The sequence below is a fragment of the Sus scrofa genome, chromosome 5 (genome assembly GCF_000003025.6).
Source record: "Sus scrofa isolate TJ Tabasco breed Duroc chromosome 5, Sscrofa11.1, whole genome shotgun sequence".
NCBI lineage: Eukaryota > Metazoa > Chordata > Mammalia > Artiodactyla > Suidae > Sus > Sus scrofa.
This window is the reverse complement of record NC_010447.5, coordinates 64,599,102-64,624,933: the sequence shown is the minus strand read 5'-3', so window position 1 is coordinate 64,624,933 and position 25,832 is coordinate 64,599,102. Positions and strand designations below refer to the sequence as shown.

At 52.0% G+C, this 25,832-nt stretch overlaps 1 protein-coding gene across 2 annotated transcripts in view; it reads right to left on the bottom strand.

Moving 5' to 3' along the window:
• The window catches only part of VWF (von Willebrand factor), a 139,312-nt gene that overhangs the window by 31,005 nt on the left and 82,475 nt on the right, over positions 1–25,832 (bottom strand). For both annotated transcript variants that reach the window (XM_021091196.1, NM_001246221.1), the window contains 17 exon segments: positions 24,667–24,813; positions 24,037–24,177; positions 23,787–23,900; positions 21,886–22,042; positions 21,135–21,293; positions 20,324–20,459; positions 16,191–17,554; positions 14,052–14,168; positions 13,822–13,962; positions 13,395–13,538; positions 10,551–10,715; positions 8,871–8,914; positions 8,350–8,527; positions 4,708–4,928; positions 3,424–3,616; positions 2,893–3,234; positions 210–409 (listed from right to left, as the gene is read on the bottom strand). In XM_021091196.1, the coding sequence (XP_020946855.1) occupies positions 210–409; positions 2,893–3,234; positions 3,424–3,616; positions 4,708–4,928; positions 8,350–8,527; positions 8,871–8,914; positions 10,551–10,715; positions 13,395–13,538; positions 13,822–13,962; positions 14,052–14,168; positions 16,191–17,554; positions 20,324–20,459; positions 21,135–21,293; positions 21,886–22,042; positions 23,787–23,900; positions 24,037–24,177; positions 24,667–24,813 (3,963 nt within the window).

The window sequence follows — 25,832 nt, the reverse complement described above, 5'->3', positions numbered from 1 at the left end:
CTTGTCTTCATCCGTTTAAACTGTATTTTCTGAAATAACTGAAACCGGCTGTGTTCCCGTCATGGTTTTTTTTTTTTTTTTATTTTTTATTAACTGATGTTATGTCACTTGACTTTATTAAAATGTTAAGGCTGTTTCTTTGTCAAAATACTGCACTAATTGGATGCCACGGTGCAGGGGGTTGGGGGGCAAGGGGCCAGGGCTCCTACCTGGTGCCGGATCCCATCATCGTCAACACACTGGGTGCAGGCCTCCTCGGGGACACAGCTGCTTCCCAGCATCACTTGGTGCGGGGGGCAGAAGCAGCCTTCAGAGGGATGGTCCCCACAGGAGCTCGAATTGCCCTCACAGTGCCGCGGGCAGCCGTGCTCACAGTGGTTGTAGACCAGGGATGGTGGGCACGATACGGCTGTGGACAGAAAAGAGGGTCGCAATCAGGGCCCGCACCAACCAGAGGGCAACAGGCACAGCTGTTTCAAGATGGTTGGTCAGCTGACAAACCGGCTGGGGCAGAAAGGGCTAGTTTCCACCCATGCTCATTCTCACCACCTTCCACAGAGACAGACCTTCAGGGAGTTCCCACTGCGGCTCAGCAGGTTAAGAACCCGACTAGTATCCATGAGGATGCAGGTTAGATCTCTGGCCTCGCTCAGTGGGTTAAGGATCCCGTGTTGCAGTGAGCTGTGGTGTAGGTCACAGATGCAGCTCGGATCCCAAGTTGCTGTGGCTGTGGTGTAGGCTGGCAGCTGTAGCTCCGATTCAACCCTTAGCCTGGGAACTTCCATGTGCCGCAGGTGTGGCAAAAAAAAAAAAAAAAAAAAAAAAAAAAAAAAAGGAGAAGAAGAGGAAAGAAAAGAAATAGACCTTCAAGCTGGCCCATGATCACCTAGAATAAAGACATTTCCCAAAAGCCTTTGCAGCTAAGTGCAGTCTAATCAGCTAACATGACTAAGTTCTGACCCATGAACTGTAAACACAAGAAATCTAATGGCAGCTTCCAGGACTCTTTTTGCTTTTGGCCCTTTTCTTCCTTCCCCTTATTCTGCCACTTGGAACCTGGATGTGATGGCCAGAGCTCCATCCTAAAGCATGAGGGGAAAACCACACCCAAGTGAGGACGGAGCAGAAAACTAGAATCCACTCTCAGACCCAGAAAGAGCTGGAGCTGCCTCCCTCTGATGAGCTGTGTGACGGGCCATTTACTTCTCTCTCACTTGTAGCCCAATCTAATCCCAATGGTGATGTGAGCCTGTGCAGCCTTAGGATGCTTTAAGGTTCTTTTCTTCCAATGCAGGTGTATTTACCGCTTTAAAAAATCCTCCTGATTTTAAATAAAGAATCCTCATCAATGGAGGGCTGCCCTGGGGGAGAACCGGCAGAGTGAGCCACTGCTCCCACTCTGGTTCTGCTCAGCCCCATCCTCACGTTTTCACGGTTCCAAGGCAGGTGGTAGAGAAGGTGTCCAAGGAGTTAGAGCGCCAAGGACATTCCTATAAATGCACAACAAACTGCCAGGAGGCAACGATATTAATCAGCAGAGAAGTTATGGTACTAACTCAGAAACTAACATTTTCCCCTTGATCTGCAGGCAGGTCAAAAGGAGGCAGAGTCATCCACACGGACCCAGAAAACCAGAGTCCCAAGACACAGAGCGGTCATCTAGTCCAATCACCTCATTCTAAGATGCAGACGCCGAGGTCCAGAAAGACTCAGAAAAACAGCTGATCACCAGCTGAGCCGGGACTAGGATGTCCAAGTCCTCCAGCCCCAGGTTAAAGCTGTGCCAGTTTTTAATAAGAATTATAACAATAAACTTGGAGACTCCAAAATGCTTATAGATTGCTTTCCCTCGGGGATTACGCTGGCACGTAAGGATGCTGGAGTTCAGTGTTCTTTTCATGCCAGCACCTCCTGAGGGCAGGGGCCATATCCTGATTCATGTTGGTATCCCCAATGTGGTAAGTAATACATAAATGCCAAGGTCAAGTAAGGAAGCTGACCTTGGGGACCTGTCTACACTAGCAATCCCATGGGGTTTGGCATTAAGAAGCTTCCTGGTGTGCAAATGGCAAAATTCCACTCACACTTCAAACTCCTGCTCAGGCATGACCTGCTCTGTGAGCCTTTGCTAAAGCTCAGTGCAATTCCAAATTCAATGTCATTCGGCACTTCGCCGATGCCTAGATGCAACTAATATATTAAAAGCCCGTGTGTATGAACCGTAGAAGTACTGACAGAAAGGACCAGGCTTTCATTCATACAGAAATTCACATTCAAGTTACTTATATGTCTATCATCTTATTTCGTCCTAAATGGAATCCTAAGAAACTGGAAAAGGGGAGTTCCCACCGTGGCTCAGTGGTTAACGAACCCGACTAGCATCCATGAGGATGTGGGTTTGATCCCTGGCCTTGCTCAGTGGGTTAAGGATCCAGCATTGTTGCACTGCCGTGAACTGTGGTGTAGGTCACAGATGCAGCTCGGATCCTGGGTTGCTGGGGCTCAGGTGTAGGCCAGCAGCTACAGCTCCGATTCAACCCCTAGCCTGGGAACTTCCATATGCCGAGGGTGCAGCCCTAAAAAGACAAAAAAAAAAAAAAAAAGAAAGAAAGAAAGAAAGAGGAAATGCAGAGTTTGTTTTGTTTTTGTTTGTTTTTTTACTTTTTTTTCCCGGCCTCATCAAGCGGGATCTCAGTTTCCAGACCAGGGATTGAACTCAGGGTGCAGCAGTGAAAGTGCTGAGTCCTAACCACTAGTCCACCAGGGAACTCCCCCAAATGCAGAGATTTTGATCTTTGTTACCCAGATCAACAATCTGAGGCCCAGAGAGGTTGAGCAGGCCCCCCCCATTAGTTGGTGTTCACAGCACTTGGGGTGCATTTGGCTACTCACCACAGAAATCAGGGGTCCTCCAGTCGACACACACACCCTTGGTCTGACAGAGGTGGGCATAAGAGGCAACTGCCTCACACACTTGCTCCTGGTGGCAACTGTCCTGCTGGCAGATGGCGAAATATGCGGCTGGAGCAAGGACCTTGTGGCACTCGGCAAACAGCGCTGAGAGGAGGACCTGGCACTGGTAGCCCCCGGAGACAGGACACTGCTCCTTGGGAACCGGCTGGCACATCTGGCCCGGCTGCTGCACTGCCCACTCCTGGACCATCGTCTTCCAGTCCGTGGTGACTGTGCCATCCCTCAGCATGAAGTCATTGGCCCCATTCTCATCACAGATCCCTAGAGAAACAAGGAAAGATGCAGGGGTAGCCCAGGGTGCCAACCCCTTGACGTTAAGACCTGGTCATTCTCCAACCCTACCAGCGTCTGAACCTTGCTACTGGACCCAGAAATAGAAGCAGCCAAGGACCCCGAGAGGAAGGCAGGGAGGGTTTGTGTCCAGCAGGGGAGTCGAGGAGATATTCTTACCACAGAGACCGTACATCTTTGAGGCAAAGGTCTTGGGGCTCAGCTGCAGCTGGAACTCGTTGTTTTGAGGGGTGAAGGTGAGGATGTGGCCCAGGTGGTTGAATCTGACCTCATACATGATGGTGCCATAGATGCCGACCTCCATGTTCCCACCCACGTAAGGGACAGAGACCTGTCTCCCATTCACCACCACCTGCCCAAAGAGGAGAATCGCCCGTCAGCAGTCATGGCAACAAGGAATCCTAGTGTTTCACGCTGAGCCTCTTTCCAAACAGGCCCCGCAGATTCACCCCACTCAACTTCACTGTTATTTACAAACCCCGACATCTGCCAGCAGCTCTTCGAAGATGAAGGGGCTTTGCAGAGCGTGGCAGGAGAGCAGATTATTATAACAGGGAACCGATACATGCATCTGGAACCCAAAAGCCCAGGGGTTAAACAAGACCTTGAGTCTGAGTGAATTCAACAGGAAAAGATGCCCCCTCAAGACAGGCCTGGGAAGTTGCCATTTTGCCAGCTCCTCAGAGCGCTGTCTCCAGGAGCATATAATTCGACTACTTTAAGTATTTTACTTTATTTTATTTTGGTCATTAGCTCTCTGGAGGCCCCATTATACATCATATCAAGCACATGAAAATGTACTCACATCCCATGACAAATATAATTTTTGCTGTAAACGTTTTGGAAGGCTTTTTATCCTTTTGATTTTTAAATGTTTGGCGATGAACGACTCGTTTAATTCATGATGAGCTGTGATTTGCTTCCAGCAATCCCCGAGCACGTTCAAGAATTCTTGTGAGATGAGACAATCTAACGTATCGGCTGCTTTCATGGAATGAAATATTCACAATTTCTAAACCAACATGTGAAGAGGTTGATGTGAGGTAACCTCTTGTAAACATTTCATCAAACATTTATTTTTATCAGCTTTGCAGTTTTCTCTTTAAATTTGGGAGCCACCCATTTTGCCTGGGCCCTAAATATTTTCAAGGGCGCTAACCTGGGCCCTATGCTTTTTCTTTTGGAAGGTTCGAGGGTCCTAGGTACTGGGCTTATAATGCCCACTGGGCAAACGGTACTGGTTGACACCCCAATTTTCTTAAATGGATGCTTTCTTCCAAATCTGGGCCCAGAACAACATGAAATTGCACCACGAGGAAGCCAGAAATAAGCCCCTGCTAATTAGGCAGAAGGCTGAGTCCCCCACAGAAGCCCCAGGCCCCCGTGGCTTTCCTGAGGTTCCAGGGCCGCTCTGGCACGGGACCCACGGAAAGCACCCCTTACCTCCATGTCTCTGTGCAGCTCCACCGAGAGGCCGTTATGCTTCACCTCGATGGATTTCATGCAGGCCTGCCGGGCCCCGGCGCCACAGGCACCGTTATGGAGAATCACCTCCAGGTCCTGCTCCTTGTTGTGAAACAGGACATACGAGCAGTTGCCCATCAGCTTGAAGTTCTGCCCATCAAAGGTCACAATGTGCCGAGTGGAACTGCCAGTGCACACACCTGGATGGAAGAGCAAAGCATGGTGGTGACGCGTCCCAACTCCCATCTGTGCCAAGAGGCAGGTGTTGCCAGGTGGCCCACAGGTAACCAGAGCTGAGAGCCGGACGGGCCTTTTGAAGTCACAGGGGCTAATTTCCTCCTTTTTAGGAGACTGCGACTCTGAGAGGTCAAGTGGCTTCGGGAACTAACACTTGGCCGTTAAATATTTTCTTAGAGAAGGTTGAGAAGCACAAGTATTACCTTAAAATGTGGCAAATTATAGAGCCATGCTTCCAAAAAATGTAAATGTGCAAAGTTAATGATCTCCTCCACCAGGATGCCTTGGCCCAGGAAACAAAGCTAAGTTGCTGGGGTGTTATAACCCACTGAAACTGCGTGGAGCTAAGCAAACCATAAGCTCATGACCTCATGGTAAAGGAAGTTCCCCTAAAGACACATGTGTCCATTCAGCTGCCAAGTGACTAATGGTACAAGTGGCCACGCTGACTTGATCCCTTAAGAGATCGCGCAAGAGAAATATTCCTGAAGCCAAAACAAATGGCCGGATCTCAGCATGACCTCGTTTGCTACTCATTCATTCACATAATCAGCACGTTCTCAGGGTTCCCATTAAAAGACCATTTGGGAAGACTAATCATCTCGCACCTACATCAGATGATTCCATATAAATCCCCCCTATGGAAGGCACCCCAGTCACACATGATTTGGAAGCTAATCTTGGACCTAAATGAAGCTGGAGATGAGCTTTCCAGACAAACCATGACCACGTTTATGGGTGGTGGGTAAACAGAAACCCAAGAACCCAGGAGGTCGGTGAGGCTGTGCTAAGGTCCCTCACCCTCTGTCAGGCCCACCCGGGCGAGCTCCACCTGCACGAGCGACCAGTACGTGGAAGCAGCACAGCGACCGGCAGGTGCACCATCTGTCAGAGCTGAGTGGCCTCCAGCAGCTCTTCCACTCAAAGTCCCCCACGTCCTGAGCAGACGGTCACTTCCAAGGGGCAGTACTGACATCCATGCTGGCAAGTGACCCCAGACCCTCCAGCTGGGGATACGGTCAAGTCTTAAGGAGTCCAACCCCAAGTGCTACGAGAAGGTAGTAAGTCACACGACAAAGAAATGGCGTTATCTTGGCAAGTTAATGGGCGATGCTTTGCCCACCTAAGATAAGCTGTTCCGGTGAAATAGGTACTTCAAAGCCAGAGAAACTCAGGAGTGAATTCTGTCCCCTCACCCGCTTGCCCTGTGCCCCTGGATAAATGATACCCTCTCCTGCCTCCTCTGCTCACTTTGAACCAGTAGGGAGACTTCTGGGTGTACCTTTCTACACAGAGCTGACATTGAGAACCCTGTAAATGCTTCGCATACAGAACGCAAACACATAAAATCAGCCAGGATGGGGAATGAGGTAAGTTCAAAATGGAATAAAACAGAAAGAAATGAAAGTAACGATAATGAATAACAAGTCCACAGGGGGGACGGGGGAACACGAGCCTAAATAACTCTGGGGAAACTTCTACTAGGTACTCAGGGCTAGAGACCAAAAGCACTGTACACAAATATGTACTCTAGTTTGGAGAATTGTTTTTCGTAAAGGCATTGATTAGCCGTTCTGAAATTACTTCATGTGTACTTTTGCATTAAGCCAATGTCTAAATATATTGTCAAGAATAACAGCCAGTGGAGTTCCCATCGTGGCACAGTGGTTAACGAATCCGACGAGGAACCATGAGATTGAGGGTTCGGTCCCTGCCCTTGCTCAGTGGGTTAACGATCCGGCGTTGCCATGAGCTGTGGTGTAGGTTGCAGACGCGGCTCAGATCCCGCGTTGCTGTGGCTCTGGTGTAGGCCGGTGGCTACAGCTCCGATTCAACCCCTAGCCTGGGAACCTCCATATGCCTCGGGAGCGGTCCAAGAAATAGCAAAAAAAAAAAAAAAAAGAATAACAGCCAGAGTCTCGCTGTCTGAGAAATGGAGGGACATGAACATGTCAAAGGACACGAGGGCCAGATGGAAAGAATCTTCAATGGTCAGACCTGGGACCATTTGAACAAGAAAACAAATGATGCTGGTGATCGATTCTATCCCAGAGAATGAAATAAGAACTCATGAGTCCATAGTGATACAAATAATTAACTGAATTAATAAAGGAGAGAGAAGAAACAGCACTTCCTTTCAATAGAATTCCAACCAATAACTGGAGGGCATGATGGAAATCAAAGATCATGATTCAGCCAACACCACAGTAAAGGCTACTCAGACGACAATTATCAGTGCATGTGAAATTTAGCGGGTGAAAGTATATGTCCATAGCTTCAGAACATCTCTACAGGATAATTATTAAATGCAATGAAGATATTGACTTTGCAGTGAAGAAACCCAGTGATAAATCTGAGCTACAGCTGCCAGGTTACACCACAGCCACAGCAATACGGGATCCACAACACATCCGAGACCTATACCACAGCTCACAGCAACACCGGGTCCTTAACCCACTGGGCAAGGCCAGGGATTGAACCCGCATCCTCATGGATACGAAACGGGCTCATTAACCGCTCAGCCACGACAGGAGCTCCCCCCGCTCAATAAATTCTAATGGGAGCCTGAGATACAAGATAGAGTTTCGTGGTTTTTTTAGGGCCACACCCATGGCGTATGGAGGTTCCTAGGCTAGGGGTCAAATCAGAGCTGTAGCCACTGGCCGACACCACAGCCACAGCAATGCAAGATCTGAACCACTTCTGCAACCTACACCACAGCTCATGGCAGCACCGGATCCTTAACCCACTGAGCGAGGCCAGGGATGGAACCTGTGTCCTCACGGATACTAGTCAGATTCGTTTCCGCTGGGCCACAACAGGAATTTCACAAGATACAGTTGTGATTTCACAAGTTGTGTCTGCTCAACATAATAACTATGATCCACCCACTGCTGAGCAGGGATTATCATAAGCAACCATTTCTCCCAACCAGGAGAGAGAGAGAGTCAGCCCACAGCATGGGAGAACATTCTCCAAAGGCCTGCATGAGATGGAGTTGACTCTGTCCTCTTAAAGCAGGTGCCCATGACAGTACACCCTGCCTCCAATGCTCAGACAGCTACAGTGTGAGTGCAGAGTTCCCTGGGTCGTCTCTCTCACTGCTACAGTTGCACCACGTGGACCCCCTAAGGCTGACTCGCCAACAGCCAAGCTGAGCACTGGCCTCAGAAAATCAACAGTTCCTTCTGGTTATGCATTATCTGGGACGTGCCCTCCAAAAGATACAGGAAGAGAACAGGGAGTCCCAGGACACAGAGCCAGGGGTGGGCGGTGCAAGTAGGGAGGAAGGCAAGGGGCTTCTGGTCTACCTCTCTGCACAGCCAAGCTAGAAGTGCTGCTGCCCCTTGAACAGCGCCCAGACTGGGGAAGCAAAGGACTCACAGGGGCAGGTCCAGCGGCAGCCGCAGGCCTCTTCCACCCTGATAGGGGGCTGGTTGCTGGGGCATGAGGGCTGCAGCCCCTGGTCACAGTTGACCCGGTGACTCTTCAGCAAGGTCTGGCCATCTGGCAGGCAAGTCACTGTGTGGCACTGATCCGGCAAGGTCCAGACATCCCCAGGCTGCAGAGAAACAAGCAGTTTCAGGCAGGGAATAGAATGAGGCACTTCAACCTCCACCAGGGAACTGACCCTCAGGAAAGATGTAGAGACTAAGACTTGGGATTAAATGGCAAGGAGACAGGATACAGAACATGAAACTGATAGGTGGATCCATGCCCCCCAAAATGAACATTTTTTTTAAAACACACACACACACACACACACACACACACACACACACAGGATGTAATGGTGAAAGGGAGAAATGGACCCAGAGCAAAGGAGGGAAAGCGAACCAGGGAACCAAGGGCCCCAAATATACATTCCTGGTCTTTCCTTCAAGGCTCAAAAAAAAGGAACTTACCTTCCTCTCACTCCCATCCTCATCTATGCAGACTCTGACGAACCCTGAAACAGACACAAGGAAGATCTCCATGGCCGCCCCCCACCCAGACATTCCCAGCCATTCACAGGGTCTGCTTGGCTCCCTGGCCTTGAAGTTGAATCAACTCTGCAAAGAGCGTGAGTGTGTTTAGCAGTGAGGATGCAGGTCACGAGATAGGAGGGGGTCGTCCTGTGGTCCTTCCCTCAGGCTTTGTGGTTATTCATAATTAGGCTGACAACAACAGTGATACTATGGCAATAACTTCCATCAACATCTCCTTTTCCTCTTTTGTATATAGAACAGGGCCCAGCGAGGGGAAGGCAATGAGGCAAGATCCTGACCACTTGAAAGAAATCTTAAGGATTCCAACCAGGACAGCCATCCTCTAGCAAGAAAGGGCAATAACTCTGTAGCAGGTCTTGAGTCATAGCTAATTACATTAGGAAAAGATATAAAACCAAGTTTATTTATATATACATATATATGGTAAATAAACTTTCTATTTAATATATATATGCATATATATACCTAGTAAGTTTATATAGATATATATATAAACTTTTTGTTTACTATATATATGAGATAAATTTAAAGTTTCTAACATTACACCAACTTAAACTGTGCTACTTTGACATTACGTTTTGTGTTCTTGTATTTTTTTTTTAATTTTTGGAATTTTACACATTCCTTTTTTTTAAAGATCCTTTTATTTGTTTGTTTGTTTGTTTACTGGCCACACCTACAACATGCAGAAGTTCCCAGGCTAGGGATCAAACCCCAGCCATAGCAGTGACCTGAGCCACAAGCAGGGACAATGTTGGATCCTTAACCCACTGAGGCACCAGGGAACTCCTATGTATTTCTCCTTTTTTTTTGTCTTTTTGCCATTTCTTGGGCTGCTCCTGCGGCATATGGAGGTTCCCAAGCTAGGGGTCTAATCGGAGCTGTAGCTGCCAGCCTACACCAGAGCCACAGCAACGCGGGATCCAAGCCGCGTCTGCGACCCACACCACAGCTCACGGCAACGCCGGATCCTTAACCCACTGAGCAAGGGCAGGGATCAAACCTGCAACCTCACGGTTCCCAGTCGGATTCGTTAACCACTGTGCCACGATGGGAACGCCTCTCTTTTTTCTTTTAATCTTTTCATTTTCTCTTCTTACTGAAGTATAGTTGATTTACAACACTGTGTTAATTTCAGGTGGACAGAAAAGGGCTTCAGTTCCATTTACTTCAGATCATCTTCCACTGCAAGTGTTTACAAGACTATTGAATGTAATTCCCTGAGCTATACAGTGAATCCGTGTTGCTTCTCTAAAGCCCTTTGCACCTATGCATGGGCAGGTGGAAGAGGTCCGCGATCTGCGGATGTCAGGGCTGGTTCCTTGCTCCTGTCTTCCAAGCCCTTTGCACAAGTCACTTGGCTTTTTCTACTAACGTTTGGCTGGACCGTAAGGATAGAAGGAGGGCTACATCCAGAGAACCTCTTGGTAGCCCTTAGAGGTTTGTCCTCCCCTGAGCAGGACTTAGAGGTCCTGGCCTATGAGACAATCTCCATTCAAGGGCAAATCTTGGGCCTGGGAACATCTGGGTCTTGAGAATCTGGGTTCTTTTCGTGGTTGTGTTTTGAGAGAGTAGGAAAGATGTCACGAGACTCACCAGAGCACAGCTTGTGGAGGAAGGAGTTGCCCAGGGTGACCAGGGTGGGGAGGTCTTCGATTCGCTGGAGCTTCACCACGTTGGAGCTGGCCCCCGGGCCTGCCAAGGTCCTCAGCTGGGCCTCGTCATATCGGTCCCCGATTCCAATGGGGAACACTGCCACTCCTAGAATTACAGAGGAGCGAGGAGAGGACTGGGTCACCCTGCTTTGGTCAGGAGGGTTCCAAATGGGCTGGCCCGAAGCCATACTCAGCACGCGTATAAAGCCTCGCATGTTGCAGACAGGTCACTTACACCGACCCTGAGTGCAAGAAGGGCATTCAGTCAGTCAACAAATGTTAGTGAACTCCTGCTCTGTGCGGGGTGCTAGTCTAAGCAGTGAGGGTACAGTAAACCAAGCAGATCAAATCCCTGTCTTCTGCAGAGCTTACACTGGGAGAGACAGACAACAAACCTACAGGGAAGTAGAGATTTAGTGCCGCAGATGTGGATAAGTGCTGAGAAAAAAGCAAAATGGAGCAAGGAGGATAAGAGTGCCCGGGGGTAGGGGTGAGGGTTATTGTTTCATACAAGGTGGGTAGAGACGTGCTCAGTGAAAAGATGAAGGATGGAGGAGCCAAGAGGACATTCCCAGCAAAGACAGCAAGCGCAAAGGCCCTGGGGCAGAAGTCTGCACACTCCAGGGTGGCCGGAACAGAGCAAACCGGTGAACAAGCAAGGTACAGGCCATGCATGCGAAGCTTCAGAGGCCACGGTGAGAACCTAACGTGTTTTCTGAATGCAACGGACAGCCAGCCAGACTTGGGAGCAGAGGAGTGACATGAGCGAGCCGACTTCCACTTTTAAAAGGGCGATATAGCCACTATGTTGATTATGATCTTCAAGGGACAAGGGTGGAAGCTGGGGTTTCAGGTAGAAAGCAATAATCCAGGTGAGAGAGGAGGGGGCTTAGGCCAGGTAGCAGTCATGGAGGTGGTGAGGTGTGGTGGGATTCTCAGCGTATTTTGAAGATGGAGCTGTAGTGTGTTGCTAGATTAGATGGGGATATGAGAGAAAACGAGGCATCAAGGATGCTGAGGTTTTTGACCTGAGCACCTTAGGATGGAATTGCCGTTTTCCAGTTGGGGAAGACCGCAGGAGAACATCTGGGTGTGAGAGGCAGGAATTCGGTTTATACTGAGTTCTCGGTTAGAACATCTAGGTGCAATTGAGGTGAGAGATCCAGGCTGGAGACAGGAATTTTGAAGTCGATGGTGCATTTAGGTATCCAGACACACGACACTGAACAAGACCACCCAGGAGGAGAGAGTAAGAAGAGAAAGTGTCACGGTCACAGGGCTGAGCCCCGGGTGTGTGACCTACAGAGGAGAAGCCAAGGCTTTGAATGGTTCAGTGATGTGCCCTGGACCCTCTGTTTCCTCCAGACCACAGCTGCTTCCTTTCCTGACGAAAGTCTTTCTTTGGAGTCTTGATACTAGAGGAGAAAAGCCTCCATCCTGAAATGACTCCAATTCATTCTCCAGAATGGTCTAGGCCTCTGCACTTTGCTTAAGACTACAGCTGGGTTTCTGCTGACAGCTTTTCCGCAATTCTGAGCTGGCCGGATCATCTCAATACATATTTTTTCCCTTTGGGGATCCTCTTCCCTAAAATCATAGATTTCATCAATATGTCACGTTTATCAATTCCACAAACATTACTTGGCCACCTATTTTGTGCCTCGTGCACAGATGATACCAAAATACACATGATTTTGCCCTTGGCCCTGTTTATGCAAGAAACGGATGTGTAACATAAAAACAATGTGGTTTTCACGTGTTGAGTCGTTCCGTTGATACAGAAAAGGGAGTGACTGACTCCTGGGAAGACATCAGAGGGAAGACAACTCCAGGGGGGGCTGTGAAAGGTGAGCCCCTCTCCAGGAGGCTGCAACTCTTCTCGAACTGAGTGAAAACACTGGAGCAGTAAATAGGCAGATGGCAAAAGGAAACGGAACGGCACGTCCCTGGAGAGTGGGCTTGTGTATCCTCGGGGTTCCTGGGGCAGGTGGGGAGCTGGAAGGTGTTTCAATTACAAGTGCCCGACCCTCGTGTTAACACCCATGTGCTGTTGACGTCCCCAGCACAATCTCTCATGAGGCTCCGAGGCCAGGGCACACCGGCACCCACCCCCCTCCTAAGGCCGCAGCCTTGGTCTCTTAGCCATCTGGCACCTCCAAGCCCCTTATGCTGGTACTGGACAAAGGTTCTGAAGACGGGGAGGCTCCTGATAGTTCCTGAAGCCCCAGAATGGATCACTCTAGCCTCAGACATGTGAGAATGGTGAAGCCAAGGCTGCCACTTTGAAAAGGACAGATGGTGCTGTGCAGCACTGGAAACCATGTCTGGTCCCTTACGATGGAGCAGGAGAATGTGAGAAAAAGAATGTATACATGTATGTGTAACTGGCTCACCATGCTGTACAGTAGAAAATGGACAGAACACTGTAAACCAGATATAATGGAAAAAATAAAAATCATCATAAAAAATAAAAATTGAAAATAAAAAAATAAAAAGGACAGATGGGGTGGGGCAAGGCATGTATGACCCACCCCTGGACATAGAGAGAAATTTTGGAGAAATTAGAGGTTACAGTCAAAAGCATGCAAATGAAGAATAAACACACATTTATTACTGTTTGGTGTCCAAATGACCCAGGGATTGGGCAATTTGCTGGTGTTTGAAACCAGGCCACGTGTGGGTATTAAGCATCCCAAATCAGCCAGCACATCCCAAAGTGACCACCGCCTGCTTGCAGTCCTCCAGCAGGTTGGGGGCAGCTCAGGACCATACTCTGGACACTTACGGTTGGATCTGGCGGCGGCAGCTGCTGCATCCACTGAATCCGTGGAGGTATCCGTGACCATGATGACCACTGCTTTCGAGGCCTCAGGCCTGGCCCCATGGACTTGGGACATGACGTAGCGCACCGCAAAGCCCAAGGCATCCCCTGAGAATGGAAAGCAAGCCACACAGTCAGCCCTGATGCAGAGAAGGTGGCTCTGAGGCCATCCGAGCATCCTGTCTCCAGGTGGAGCCTTAGGTCATTGAAATGGAGGGATTCAGAGATCTGGAAGGTCTCCTATGCAAGGGAGATCAGGACGAGCATCTCAGCCCTCGGTTTACAGGAAAGAAAACTCAGGCCAAGGAGCAAAGCAGCTCGCAGAGACCACACGGTCACTTATGCCAACAGCTGGGACCAGACGCGGCTTCTGTATCCCAGACTCCGTTACCTATTTGGCTGGGGCCTCCCTCCCGCTGCATGAGGTCCACAAGGCCCCGTAAATGGGCTTTCTCCAGAGGCATGTTCCACGGCAGGTCGATGGTGGTGATGCTTCCGTACTGGAGCACAGACACCTGGGTGAGCTGAGGGCCTGCGGGAGAGGCGGTAAGGAGGTCACGCCTTGGATCGGGGCGGGATGGGGGGCGCCCCCTGAAGAGCCCCTTTGGGCACATCACTCACCGATATTGGCTTTTGAGATGAAGGCCTTGGTGAAGCTCTTCATTTCGTCAAAGTAGGAAGCCGGAAGGCTGGAGGAGCCGTCCAGGAGGAGGACCACATCCAGGGGCTGGCTGCAGTCTGCAAGTGGACCAGAGGGGAGCAATCGGGCAGTGGGGGTCAGGCACCAGACCCCTGCAGGAGATACGCATTCAGTGGGTGCTCAGGGTGCTGTTGCCACCGCCGAGGGAGCCAACCACAAAGGGGAGCCATCTCCCCCATCCTGCACCAGGCAGCTTGTGCCAGACTTGAGGGGCCTTGTGAGGCCCCAGATGTGGAGGCACTGGCGGAGGGGACTCCAACTCCACCAAAGGCAGTTTAAATGCCTACACATGGAAGCAAGAGGATCCTCTCCCTCGGGATCAGGAGGCTGCAACTCTTTCAGAACTGAGTGAAACCACTGGAGCAGTAAACAGGCAGATGGCAAAAGGAAACAGAGCAGCACGTCCCTGGAAAGTGGGCTTGTGTGTCCTCGGGGCTCCTGGGGCAGGTGGGGAGCTGGAAGGTGGTTCCATCACAAATGCCTGATCCTCGTGTTTACAGGGTCATGTTCACAGTGAGGAAACAAACACTGGCCCAAACGCCGTTCTAAGCTTGATGAGATGTCGCTACTACCCAGATATCACAAGAATTTAGATAAACCTGTGGCTCAAAGAAACAAAGGCATGGATAATAAGTATAAGGATAAAGACACATCAAAAGAAGGCTAGTTATTCTGGGATGGCCCCAGCCACGCCAATTGAAATTGTTCAAAAACTAGGAGTGGGTGCGTCGTTGGCATCAGTTGTCAGCAGTGGAGGCAAACCACTAGCTACATGTTGGGTACGATGCTGAGCATGGCACAGACCAGTAGTTATTATCGCCATTGTACAGATGAGGAGACTGATACATACAGAGGTCCTTGCCCAAAATTAACCAAAAATTATTAATACAAAAAATGCCCCCAATTCCCCAGCTAGTAGGTGGCAGAGGTGAGGTTCAACTTAAGGCAGCCCGGCTCCAGAATCTTACTTCCTAGCTTTGCCCCCCAAAAAATGTCAGCTACTGAGAATAACTGTATCCACCCAGTGTGATAAAAAGCTGATAGTCACCAAATATAGCAGATTACCTCCCAGGCAGGGAGTGGAAGTGGGTGGGGACGAGGCTATGTGATAAAGTGAGACCTGTATTATTTTATCCTGTATCCTTGGTATTGTTTCCCTTTTAACAATCGGCTTACATTAGCTGTGAATTTCCAAACACCCATCATAAGAAAAGATCCTGCCTAGGAGGGATGGGCTGGGGTTTGGGATCAGCATATACACACTGTGCAGTATATGGAATGACTGGCCAGCAAGGACCTCTACCCAACACTCGTGATAATCTGCATGGGAAAAGCATCCGAAAGAGGATGGTGTGTGTATGTGCATAGCTGAATCACTTTGTTGTACAGCAGAAATTATCACGACATTGTAAATCAACCACACTTCAATACAACCTTTTTTTCCTTTTTACGCCAGATCAGAGCTGCATATGTGACCTACGCTACAGCTCACTGCAATGCCAGATCCTTAACCCAATGAGCCTGGCCAGGGATGGAACCAGAATCCTCATGGATACCAGTCGGGCTCTTAACCCACTGAACCACAATGGTAACTCCAAAAACTTTTTTTTTTTTTTTTTTTTTTTTTTTTTTGTCTTTTAGGGCCACACGCGTGGCATATGGAAATTCCCAGGCTAGGGGCTGAATCAGAGCTACAGCTGCCAGGCTACACCACAGCTCACAGCAGTGCCAGATCCTTAACCCACTGAGTGAGGTCAGGGATCGAACCTGCAGCCTCATAGATACTAGTCAGATCCATTTCCCCTGAGCCACAACGAGAACTCCCCGGACTTTTTTTAATTAAAAATAAAAAAGATTCTGCCCCCCAAAAAGGATCACAGATGCTATTCCCTGCCTGGGAAGTAAGGAAACACAGACACTCTGAAGGCAAGGGTTTGATAAAGGCACACAGCAGGAAGCCAGGATTCAAACCTGAGAATCATCTCCACCAAGCCCACCCCCAGCCCTCCCCAGCCCTTCCCAGCCCCTCACCCACCCACCCACGCAAGGGCCCTGCATACCTGGCACAGGGGCTTGGGTTGGGAGGTGCGGCCCCTCCCCCGAGCAGCATCTCTGCAGCACCAGATCAGGGGCCTCTCGCGGGAGGGTCTCAAAGTCCTGGATGAAGATGGGGGCATTGGGCCAGCTGAGGCGCTCTAGCTCCTGCATGTCCACGTCGGGGCCCACCCCGATGGGCACCACCTGGATGTCTCCCGGCATCCGCTTGATCTCATCCGAGGCAGGGTTTCCTGTGACCATGTAGACCAGGTTGGGCGCCTCCTCCCGGTCCCCCTGGCTGGCTGAGAAGCTGTGCTCCGAGAGGTACTGCAGGGCCAGCCCAGTGTTGGTCCTGTTGCCACCCTGGAAGCGGATCTCCCGCACCCGCTGCAGGACTTCCCCCTTGGACTGCGCCTCCCTGAAGGAGTGCTCCACGGCCACCACATACGAGTACTGCAGCACCGTGACGTGGACACTGTCCCGGCCCACGTCCATCCGCCGGATCACTTCCTCCACAAACTCCGTGCTCCTGTTGAAGTTGGCCTCGCCGACCTTGTCGGACCCTTCCAGCACAAACACCACATCCAAGACCATTCTCTTCTTGGGTTCGAGCGTTGAAACCCCGGGGAGCTCAGGCGCCACAGTGACTTGGGCCACTAGGGGGCGCCGCGTAGGGGCGGGCACTTCCGGGGCGAGGTCGCAGAGGTAGCTGATGATCTCGTTCTTGCGCTGCTCCAGCTCGTCCACACCGCTGACCACAAAGGCTTTGTTCTCCGGGGCCTGCTTCTCGATGAGGCGGATCTGCTTGAGGCTGACGTGGGGTCCGATGCCCACCGGAATCACGGTGACCTTCTTCTTCTTCAGGCCCTGGAGGTAGCGGGCCAAGTTCTGGGCCAGCCGGCGTGGCTCCTGGCTGGCCATGAGCAGCAGGGCTATACGGGAGGCTTCGGGCCGGTCGACCCTGCCAAAGATTTGGAAGAGCGTGTACTTCAAAACCTCGCTGATGGAAGCCACCTCGCTGCCCGCGTACTTCACCTGGCTGGCGATGCGCCGCAGCTCCGAGGGCCGCTTTCGGTCCTGGAGCGAGATGTAGGCGTGGGAGCCGTCGTGGTACTCCACCACCGCCACGCGGATGTGCTTCTGGGAGATGTGCAGGTGTTCCATCATGCCCACCACGAAGACCTTCAGGGCCTCGAAGTCGGCCTCGGACAGCTTGTCAGAGCCGTCCAGCAGGAAGACCAGGTCCAGAAGTTTGCTGCAGAAGAAGTCGTGCAGCGGCGGCTCTGGCGTGTCCTCCTCGTAGGGTGTGGTGGGGCTGACCGGGCCTTCTGTGGGGGGCACCGGTTCCGCGCAGGCTTCACAGGTGAGATTGACACCATCACAGTGACTGCAGGAGGAGGAAAGACCAGAACGGTGCAGGGAGAGCCTCTGGGCCCTTCCCAGCCCACTGAACCCGACCTCCCAGGGGTCACTCCCCACCAGAAAGATACCATTCTTAATTTACGTCCCCAAATAGTCCTACTGTGTGCCAGTGCAGTGTGCACGCTCACATACACACACACACACACACACACACGCACACACACATGCACTTCCCTTGAGTCTTGATCCCCTTGAAAGCCAAAGTTTTCACCTGCCCTAGGACCTAAAAAAAGAATCCTTTTTTTAGGAATCCTTTTTTTGAGAAAGAAGACTTTCTCAGCGATCCACCCACTCATTCAAAGTTGATTCATTTTCGGGAGTTCCCGTCGTGGCGCAGTGGTTAACAAATCCAACTAAGAACCATGAGGTTGCAGGTTCGCTCTCTGGCCTTGCTCAGTGGGTTAAGGATCCGGCGTTGCCGTGAGCTGTGGTGTAGGTCGCAGACGCGGCTCGGATCCCGCGTTGCTGTGGCTCTGGCGTAGGCCAGTGGCTACAGCTCTGATTAGACCCCTAGCCTGGGAACCTCCATATGCCGCGGGAGCGGCCCAAGAAATGGCAAAAAGACAAAAATTTTTAAAAATTTTAAATTTTAAAAAAGTTGATTCATTTTCGACCTATGTCTCTAGCAACATAAATATTTAATAATCGTCCAAGCTTTCTCTGAGATCTCCAAAGGCAAACACTGCTCTACCATGTTGATGCTGACCAGGGCTTATAAATGTTCTATCGAAGATAAATGTTATACAGTATTTACTACAACAGAATTTAAGCTGTATAAATGCTGTACTGTGTTAACACGGCAGGCCTTAAGGAAGAGAAGAAACCTGCAGTAAAATCATTTCAGAGAGACGAATAAAGATGCAAAACTCTCAGCTTTATCTGGCAGAATAAAGCACTGGGGCTGATATTTGGGGTCTCCAAGATGTTAGACAGGGACTCATTCATTCTTTCCAGCAACAGACACATGGTTTGCACCCATCACGTGCCAGGGCCTAGAATGCCCCATGCCCAGCCCCAAGCCTCCCACACAAATTCCCACCCCATCAGGCCAAATTTCTTTTTTTTGGTCTTTTTTTGCTATTTCTTAGGCCACTCCCATGGCATATGGAGGTCTCCAGGCTAGGGGTCCAATCAGAGCTGTAGCCACCAGCCTACACCAGAGCCACAGCAACGCGGGAGCCGAGCCGCGTCTGCAACCTACACCACAGCTCACGGCAACGCCAGATCGTTAACCCACTGAGCAAGGGCAGGGACCGAACCCGCAACCTCATGGTTCCTAGTCGGATTCGTTAACCATTGCGCCACGACAGGAACTCCAGGCCAAATTTCTAATCCCTCTGTCACTTCTCCCTTTCACTGGTGTCCTGGAAAGTAGCAGGGTCTGCCAGGCCACAGTAAAAATCAAGCTGCCTGTGGCAGAGACCCACACAGGCTAGAACCTGCTCCCTCACGTACCCTCGGCCTGTGAGGCAACCTGCACTCAGCACCCCAGTAAGGCTGAGGAGGGCCGGCAGTGCCAGGAGCCCTAGGAGGTGTCCTCTGTGGTGTGCCTCCCAGTGACGTCCCCAGCCTGCTTTGGGGCCCTTGTCCACACATCTGTGCATCTGCAGCTCAGAACCCCAAGCCCACACTGAATTCACGAGAATCTCCATCTCGGCACAGGGAGGGGGGCAGGCAGGGTCTTACAGGGAAGTTAATTCCTGCTTCCTTGTGGTCCACATGATTTAGGGCCTCAATCCGTGGTTAATAGAGCATGAGTGACATACTTTCTAGTTTCCTGTGTTTGCTAGAAAATTCACCCCAGGCAGCGCTCGCTCTTGTTTGCACAGATGGTGGCGGTGGAATCTGACTCTGGCAGCTGCCGTGGCCTCAGCCCCTTCCTTCCCCAGCGAAGTTAAGTTTAGGATCCCACAAGGAGCTGAACGTATCAACCTTTGAACACATGTCGCCAACTTGGGAGCAGGCTCGGAGCTCACCCCAGGACTCTTCCTCAACCCCCCGAGGCCAGCTGCCAAAGACCATCGGGGCAGCGGCCAGGGAGCAGTGACTGGTGTCTCCCTCCCAGTTATAAGAGCCTCGTCTGGGACCTTGGCCATGGCCCGAGGTGTCTGTGCCCCACTGCAGGGTCCAGGGCTCCACCTTGCTTTCCTCCCTTGCGTCCCCACCTCCAGTAGAAATGAAATCTGGGAGTTCCCGTCGTGGCGCAGCAGAAACAAATCTGACTAGGAACCACAACGTTGCGGGTTTGATCCCTGGCCTCCCTCAGTGGGTTAAGGATCTGGTGTTGCTATGAGCTGTGGTGTAGGTCGCAGTCATGGTTCGGATTGTGCGTTGCTGTGGCTGTGGTGTAGGCCGGCAGCTATAGCTCTGATTCAACCCCTAGCCTGGGAACTTCCATATGCCACAGGGGTGACCCTAAGAAGCAAAAAAGTTTAAAAAAGAAAAAAAGAAATGAAATGAAATGAAATCTAATTTCTACAGACGCCAGTCCCCAGGCTAGATGTCACCTCTAGGGATAAGAAGAGACCACATCCTTCCTTCAGCAGCAAGAAAAAGTTAAAAACCTAAACCACGTGGGAGATATTTCCAGGGGGAGCAATGTCATCTGTCCTCAAAGACAGAGGAGCAGACTAAACAAAGGCAGGACATTCTTCTCCAAACCGACGCCTCTGGGCCGACCCCCAGGTTAGCTGGTGAGACATCACTTCAGACATCCGGGAGGGGACTGGTTTACCAAATCTGGCAGTGCGCAGGGTCCCTGGGGTTCAAGGTGATTTTCTTCCCGGGGGCTAAGCGCCGGCCGGCTGCCTCACACACAGGGCAGTCTTCGGGGCTGACGCAGGTCTGCAAAAGCTCGTCCAAGATTTTCCCTGCACGACAAGGCTCTTGTTAGGAGCCCAAGCTCCCACCTTTCCCACAAGGAAGACGCTCTCTGCACTGAAGGGCTTGGCCCGGCTCCGCCTGCCCCCCTGCCCCAGGGGCCACCTCAGCTCTTAGGGAGCATCCCTCCTTCTGCAAAATTGGGAGGGGTGTTCCTCCCCCGGCCCCTGTCTCCCCCAAACCCAGGACAAAGCAAGTCTGATCTCCAGGGGTCTTTCTGCTCCAGCGAAGAAGACATTTACTAACTCCAGATCGGTGCTATTCTGTACTGTAGCCAGTAACCACGCATGGCTGGTTGCATTTCAATTGAAATTAAGTAACATTTAAATACAATCAAAAGTACAATTCCTCAGACACACGAGTCACATTTGAAGAGAACCTTCCTGTCATGGGAGAAAGTTCTATTAGAAAGAGCTGCTTTAGGTGCTAGGCCCATAAAGAGGCCCCCGGAAGCACCGAATGGGAGCTCGGCTTGACAAAAACCACTGCTGGTCTGACTCTGGTGGAAAGACATGGAAACAGGACCCAGGGTTGTGGCGCTGGGGGCAGAGCATTACCCCCCCACCCCCCAGCCCCAGGTGAGGCTGAGATGAAGCAGGACACAGGGAGTCAGCTGTCCCCACAACCCCTCCCAGCCCTCAGCATCCCCAGGCAGGGGGCCTCACCGGGAGGGCAGTGGGCGTGGCAGCCCTCCACACAGGACACGGGGCACGCCAGCGGCTCGGGGTGCTGGCAGGTGACGGGGCAGGCAGGGGCGCAGCTGTTGTAGCGCCACTCACACTGGTAGCCGTCCTCCCGCAGGTTCCTCTCCTCGCAGTTCTGAGCTGCGCAGACCCCCAAACAGAATGACTGTTAAAGCACAGGCAGCCCTGGGCCGCCTGAGAAGCTGGGGCTGCCCCCGGAGCCCCCACAGCAGCAGGGGCCAGCAGTGGCGATGGCCCTGGGAGATGATGGCGCTGCTGGGGGACTAGAAATTACAGCATCACCCACGCCGCCATGCCACAGGCAGCTGGGCCTTAAGGGCCCCTGACCCAGGAGGCTGATGCTTCTGAATCCATTTTCCTTATGAAAACAGCCGCTTCCAGGCTGAAGGAAGATGAGACATGAGTGCCTGAGCTGCTGGCTCACGTCGGCAAATGTGACCGCGTCTAATTACAGACATCCAGACTTCCTTCATCAGGATGTCTGTAATCTGTATGTCAGTATGTCTGCAATGAGACACGGCTCCCTCTTCTCCCACTCCCAGAATTGCTCCAGAAGAGTCTTTGGTCCCGCCCCTCCTCACGCACACCCACGTCTCAACCCCCTTCAGTTTTGGCCGTCACCCTCTCTTTCTTCTCCAGCAGGGAGGCGCCCTCCCTCACCCCACAAGGTTGAGAGGCTTATGGGGGGCAGAGGGTGGGCGGCAGCACTCACGGCACAACGTGGCTGTCCTCCAGGTCACCACCTTGCCGTGCTGGGCACACACACGGGCGTAGGCAGCAATGGTGTCACAGAAGCAGGCACAGTCCCCAATGGACTCGCAGGAGCAGGTGTCATAGATGCAAACATCCAGATAGGGCTCAGGGTCCACCTGCAAGGGGGACACAGGTGGCCTGAGGCTGGGTCCCGATTGGGTGCTCTGGCCCCTAGTCTGGGTGGGAAAGTTCTGGCAGTCCGAGGAGGGAAAGGGGCTCCAGGGAAGAAGGAGGGATATGAGCCCAGAGTCCCAAGGAGGGAATGGGTAAGAAAGCAGGATTCCGGAGTTCCCGCCGTGGCTCAGCCGTTAACAAATTCGACTAGCATCCACAAGGATGCAGGTTCAATTCCTGACCTCGCTCAGTGGGTTAAGGATCCCGCGTTGCCGTGAGCTGTGGTGTAGGTTGCAGACGTGGCTCAGATCCTGCGTTGCTGTGGCTCTGGTGTAGGCCAGTGGCTACAGCTCAGATTCGAACCCTAGCCTGGGAACCTCCATATGCCATGGGTGCGGCCCCAGAAAAGACCAAAAAAAAAAAAAAAGGCAGGATTCCCACGTTATTACTGGGATTCCAGCAAGAAAAGAGGAATACAGCGGGGCTGCCAGCCTTTCAGAGAATAGATGTGCCCACGGACTCTTCAAAAGAACATTCTTTTCTCCCTATCTGTCCACGTACCTCCTCAGCCATCCAGCCATCCGTCCACCCCCATAACCCACTCCCACCCCTCTTGGGTGTGTGGATGTTGTACACACGCAACACACACACGCTGGTCACTCTCCTTCCTGGTCTGCACCCAGCAAAGAGACTGAGGCAACACATCAGAACCCTCTCGCATTGCCTCGCTGAGGTGCTGTGGGCCGCATGCTGATCAGCGGGGCCAGCCCAGGGCTCCTGCATCCCTGTCTGCATGGAGGGGCAGCCCCCCCCAGCCCACCATCCCCATTCAGTCACAGTAACCACCTCCCGTCTTTGCCTGCCCCCAGATGCGCTCCCCTCTCCGGCCTTGTTTGGGGAAGATGTGATAGGAATGAATCTGGACATGAAGTGGGGGGGGGGGTCATTGAGCCCAGGGCTGGTTTCCCTGACCGTCCTGTCTCCACTCATCCAGCCCAGGTGCCCAGGGGCTCCACCAAACCAGGGAATCCTAAGCATCCTTCAGAGCCTGCAAATCCTTGGATGGACAGACTGAGAGCAGAAATGCAGGTGTTCAACCAGTCCCTCCCACGAGGGCAATGGCACAGAGCAGCGTGTGGCTACACAGGGCTGTGTGTGTGCAGGGCTGTGTGTGCACATACACACACACACACACACACACACACACACATGGACCTACACATCACACACATGCATCTGGATATTCATACAGAGCCAGAGGGAAAACTGCACTGTACCTTGTTGGGGGAATTCCTTATCACCATGGGAGACAAAGACACAAAAGCGGCATAAAATGAGGACTTGAAATCACGGGTTTCAGGCCAGAAAAGAGTTTCAGTGAAACAAGACATGGAACCCAGGAGGGGTGGGGTGCCTGGGCAGAGACACGGTGGGGATGGGAAGAGAGGAAGGAAGCCCCCCACTCGAGTGCTGGAGAAAAAACAGCCTGTGGGGGACAAACCCTAGGTCTGAGGCTGAAGAAGCAGCGTGGGCAGAGGCCCAGGGAAGCGTGCATGGTGCAGAAGGAGGAGGATGTGCTGGGCACTGCTGCGCTCGTACACCCTCAGTTATTCTTTCTGCCTGAAGCCAAGAGAGGTGAGCAGATGCCGTTTCTAAGGCTCCACACAGCACCATTCAGAAGCGCCTCTCCCAAGCCCATGGGCCAGCCTTTGGTGCTCCCTGCCCCCAGGTGCCCGCCGCCCTCACCAGCTTGTTGCAGTCCTGGAAAATGTCGCTGGTAAGGATCCTGCAGGAGGAATCCACCATCGTCTGCTTCATGACGTTGTTGTGGCAGGTGGCCGGGGATGTGTCCAGTGGCACCTGGGGACCGGGGCAGTAGGCAGATGGTCCCCCAACAGTCAGCCCACAAGCATCCAGGAGGCCCACTCCCCCAGCCCCGATCCCTCCGCAGGCCAACCCACCACCACCCACGGTCCACACGGAGCCCCCGACTTACTTTTCTGGTGTCAGCACACTGTGGGCTCACTTTCCAGGAATTCCCAAAGTCCACGGGGTCTTCCTCCACCTGGAGGCTGCTGCCGGTGAGGTCGTTGTTCTGGACGCCGTCGAAATTCCCACACAGGCCACACACCTGCTCCTGTGGGACAAGTAGGGAGCATGGCAAACCTCACAGCAGACTCTGAGTCAGGGCAAGGAGGCTGCCAGGCAGCAAGAGAGGCAGGCTCGTCTGACGAAGAGGAGGATGGAGCGGGGAGGGAGAGCCAGAAGATCAGGGTAACCAGCAAAGCCATGACCTTGCCAAGGCCTCTTCCCAGCTTCTGCACTGACACCCCTCCCCCCATTAAGGTTAAGGTCCTGCACAAAGACAGGCAGCAGGCCTTGTCCCTTGGATGGCCAACTAGGCAGCCTGGGCCCTGGAGGCTGCAGTAGAAACCAGGGTCTGAGCAGAAAAGGAGCTGGTTCAGCATTACCTCGATGACGGCGTACGAGGTCCGAGGAGGGCATGTCCCAGCCCTACTTGACTGTGGATGGGGAGCCCCTCACCTGGACAACGTCGGCCTGCCCAGAGCTGGTGGCTTCTGGTATATATGGCACCACAAGGAGGAAGCCGAGGAGGGCCACCTACCTGGTACGTCTGCTTCAGGAACACAGAGATGCCCAGATGGCGGTCCCAGACCACGGACAGGCCAGAGCCCAGCAGCACAGTGATGAACCGGCCAGATTCCACCACCTCAAAGTGAGTCTCATCCTTCAGGGGCTTCTTCACCATCACCTGAGGGAGGACGCAGCATGAGAGCAGGACGGGGACTCGTAGGCATAAGGCCCGGCTCCCCCCACCCATACCTGCGGTCCCCCAGGGCCGATGGTCATTTGCCCCCATTGGCCAGAGCGGCAACTGTCTCACCTACCTGGCTCCAAGAATCCTAGGATAAGGGATGGTAACAGAGGGGGCAGCAAAGCTGTAATTATGACACTAAAAATAGGATGAAACCCATTGGTAGAAGATCACCCATCATGTCATGGAAAGAATTTTTTGGATACTTGATCATTAAATACATGTGGTCTCCTAGATAGGTTGTTTTGTCTTTTTGCCTTTTCTAGGGCCACTCCCACGGCATATGGAGATTCCCAGGCTAGGGGTCGAATTGGAGCTGTAGCCACTGGCCTACGCCAGAGCCACAACAACGCAGGATCTGAGCCGCGTCAGCAACCTACACCACAGCTCACGGCAACTCCGGATCCTTAACCCACTGAGCAAGGCCAGGGATCCAACCAGCAACTTCATAGTTCCTAGTCGGGTTCGTTAACCACTGCGCCACAACGGGAACTCCTAGACAGGTTTTTAAGGCAGCAATGATTTTAAACACCTCTAAACAACTGATTTAAAAATCTGTCCTTTTATGAAAATGAGGACTAGATTCTCCCCCTTGCTTTCATCTCCGGCTCCCGAGTTCCTGTCATCAGGAATCAGAGCTGGGCAGGGAGGCAGAGGAGCTCGGCACTGGAGGCAGGAATCCCAGCCTCTAGCCTCCAAGGGACATGAGCCCTTGACTCCGAGCCAAGCCCTCTCCACCCTTCAGCAGGCCCTGCTGACCATCTAACCCCAAAGACTGAGGCTGATGTGGAGAACCTGTCACCCTCCCAAAGATTGCCTCCCTGGGGACACACCCCACATACAAACACACATATATTATATACCCCCAACACCATCACTTCCCAGAATATATATTTATATGTGTGTGTATATCTGTTTGTATATACTATAAATGTATGTACATATGTGTGTATACA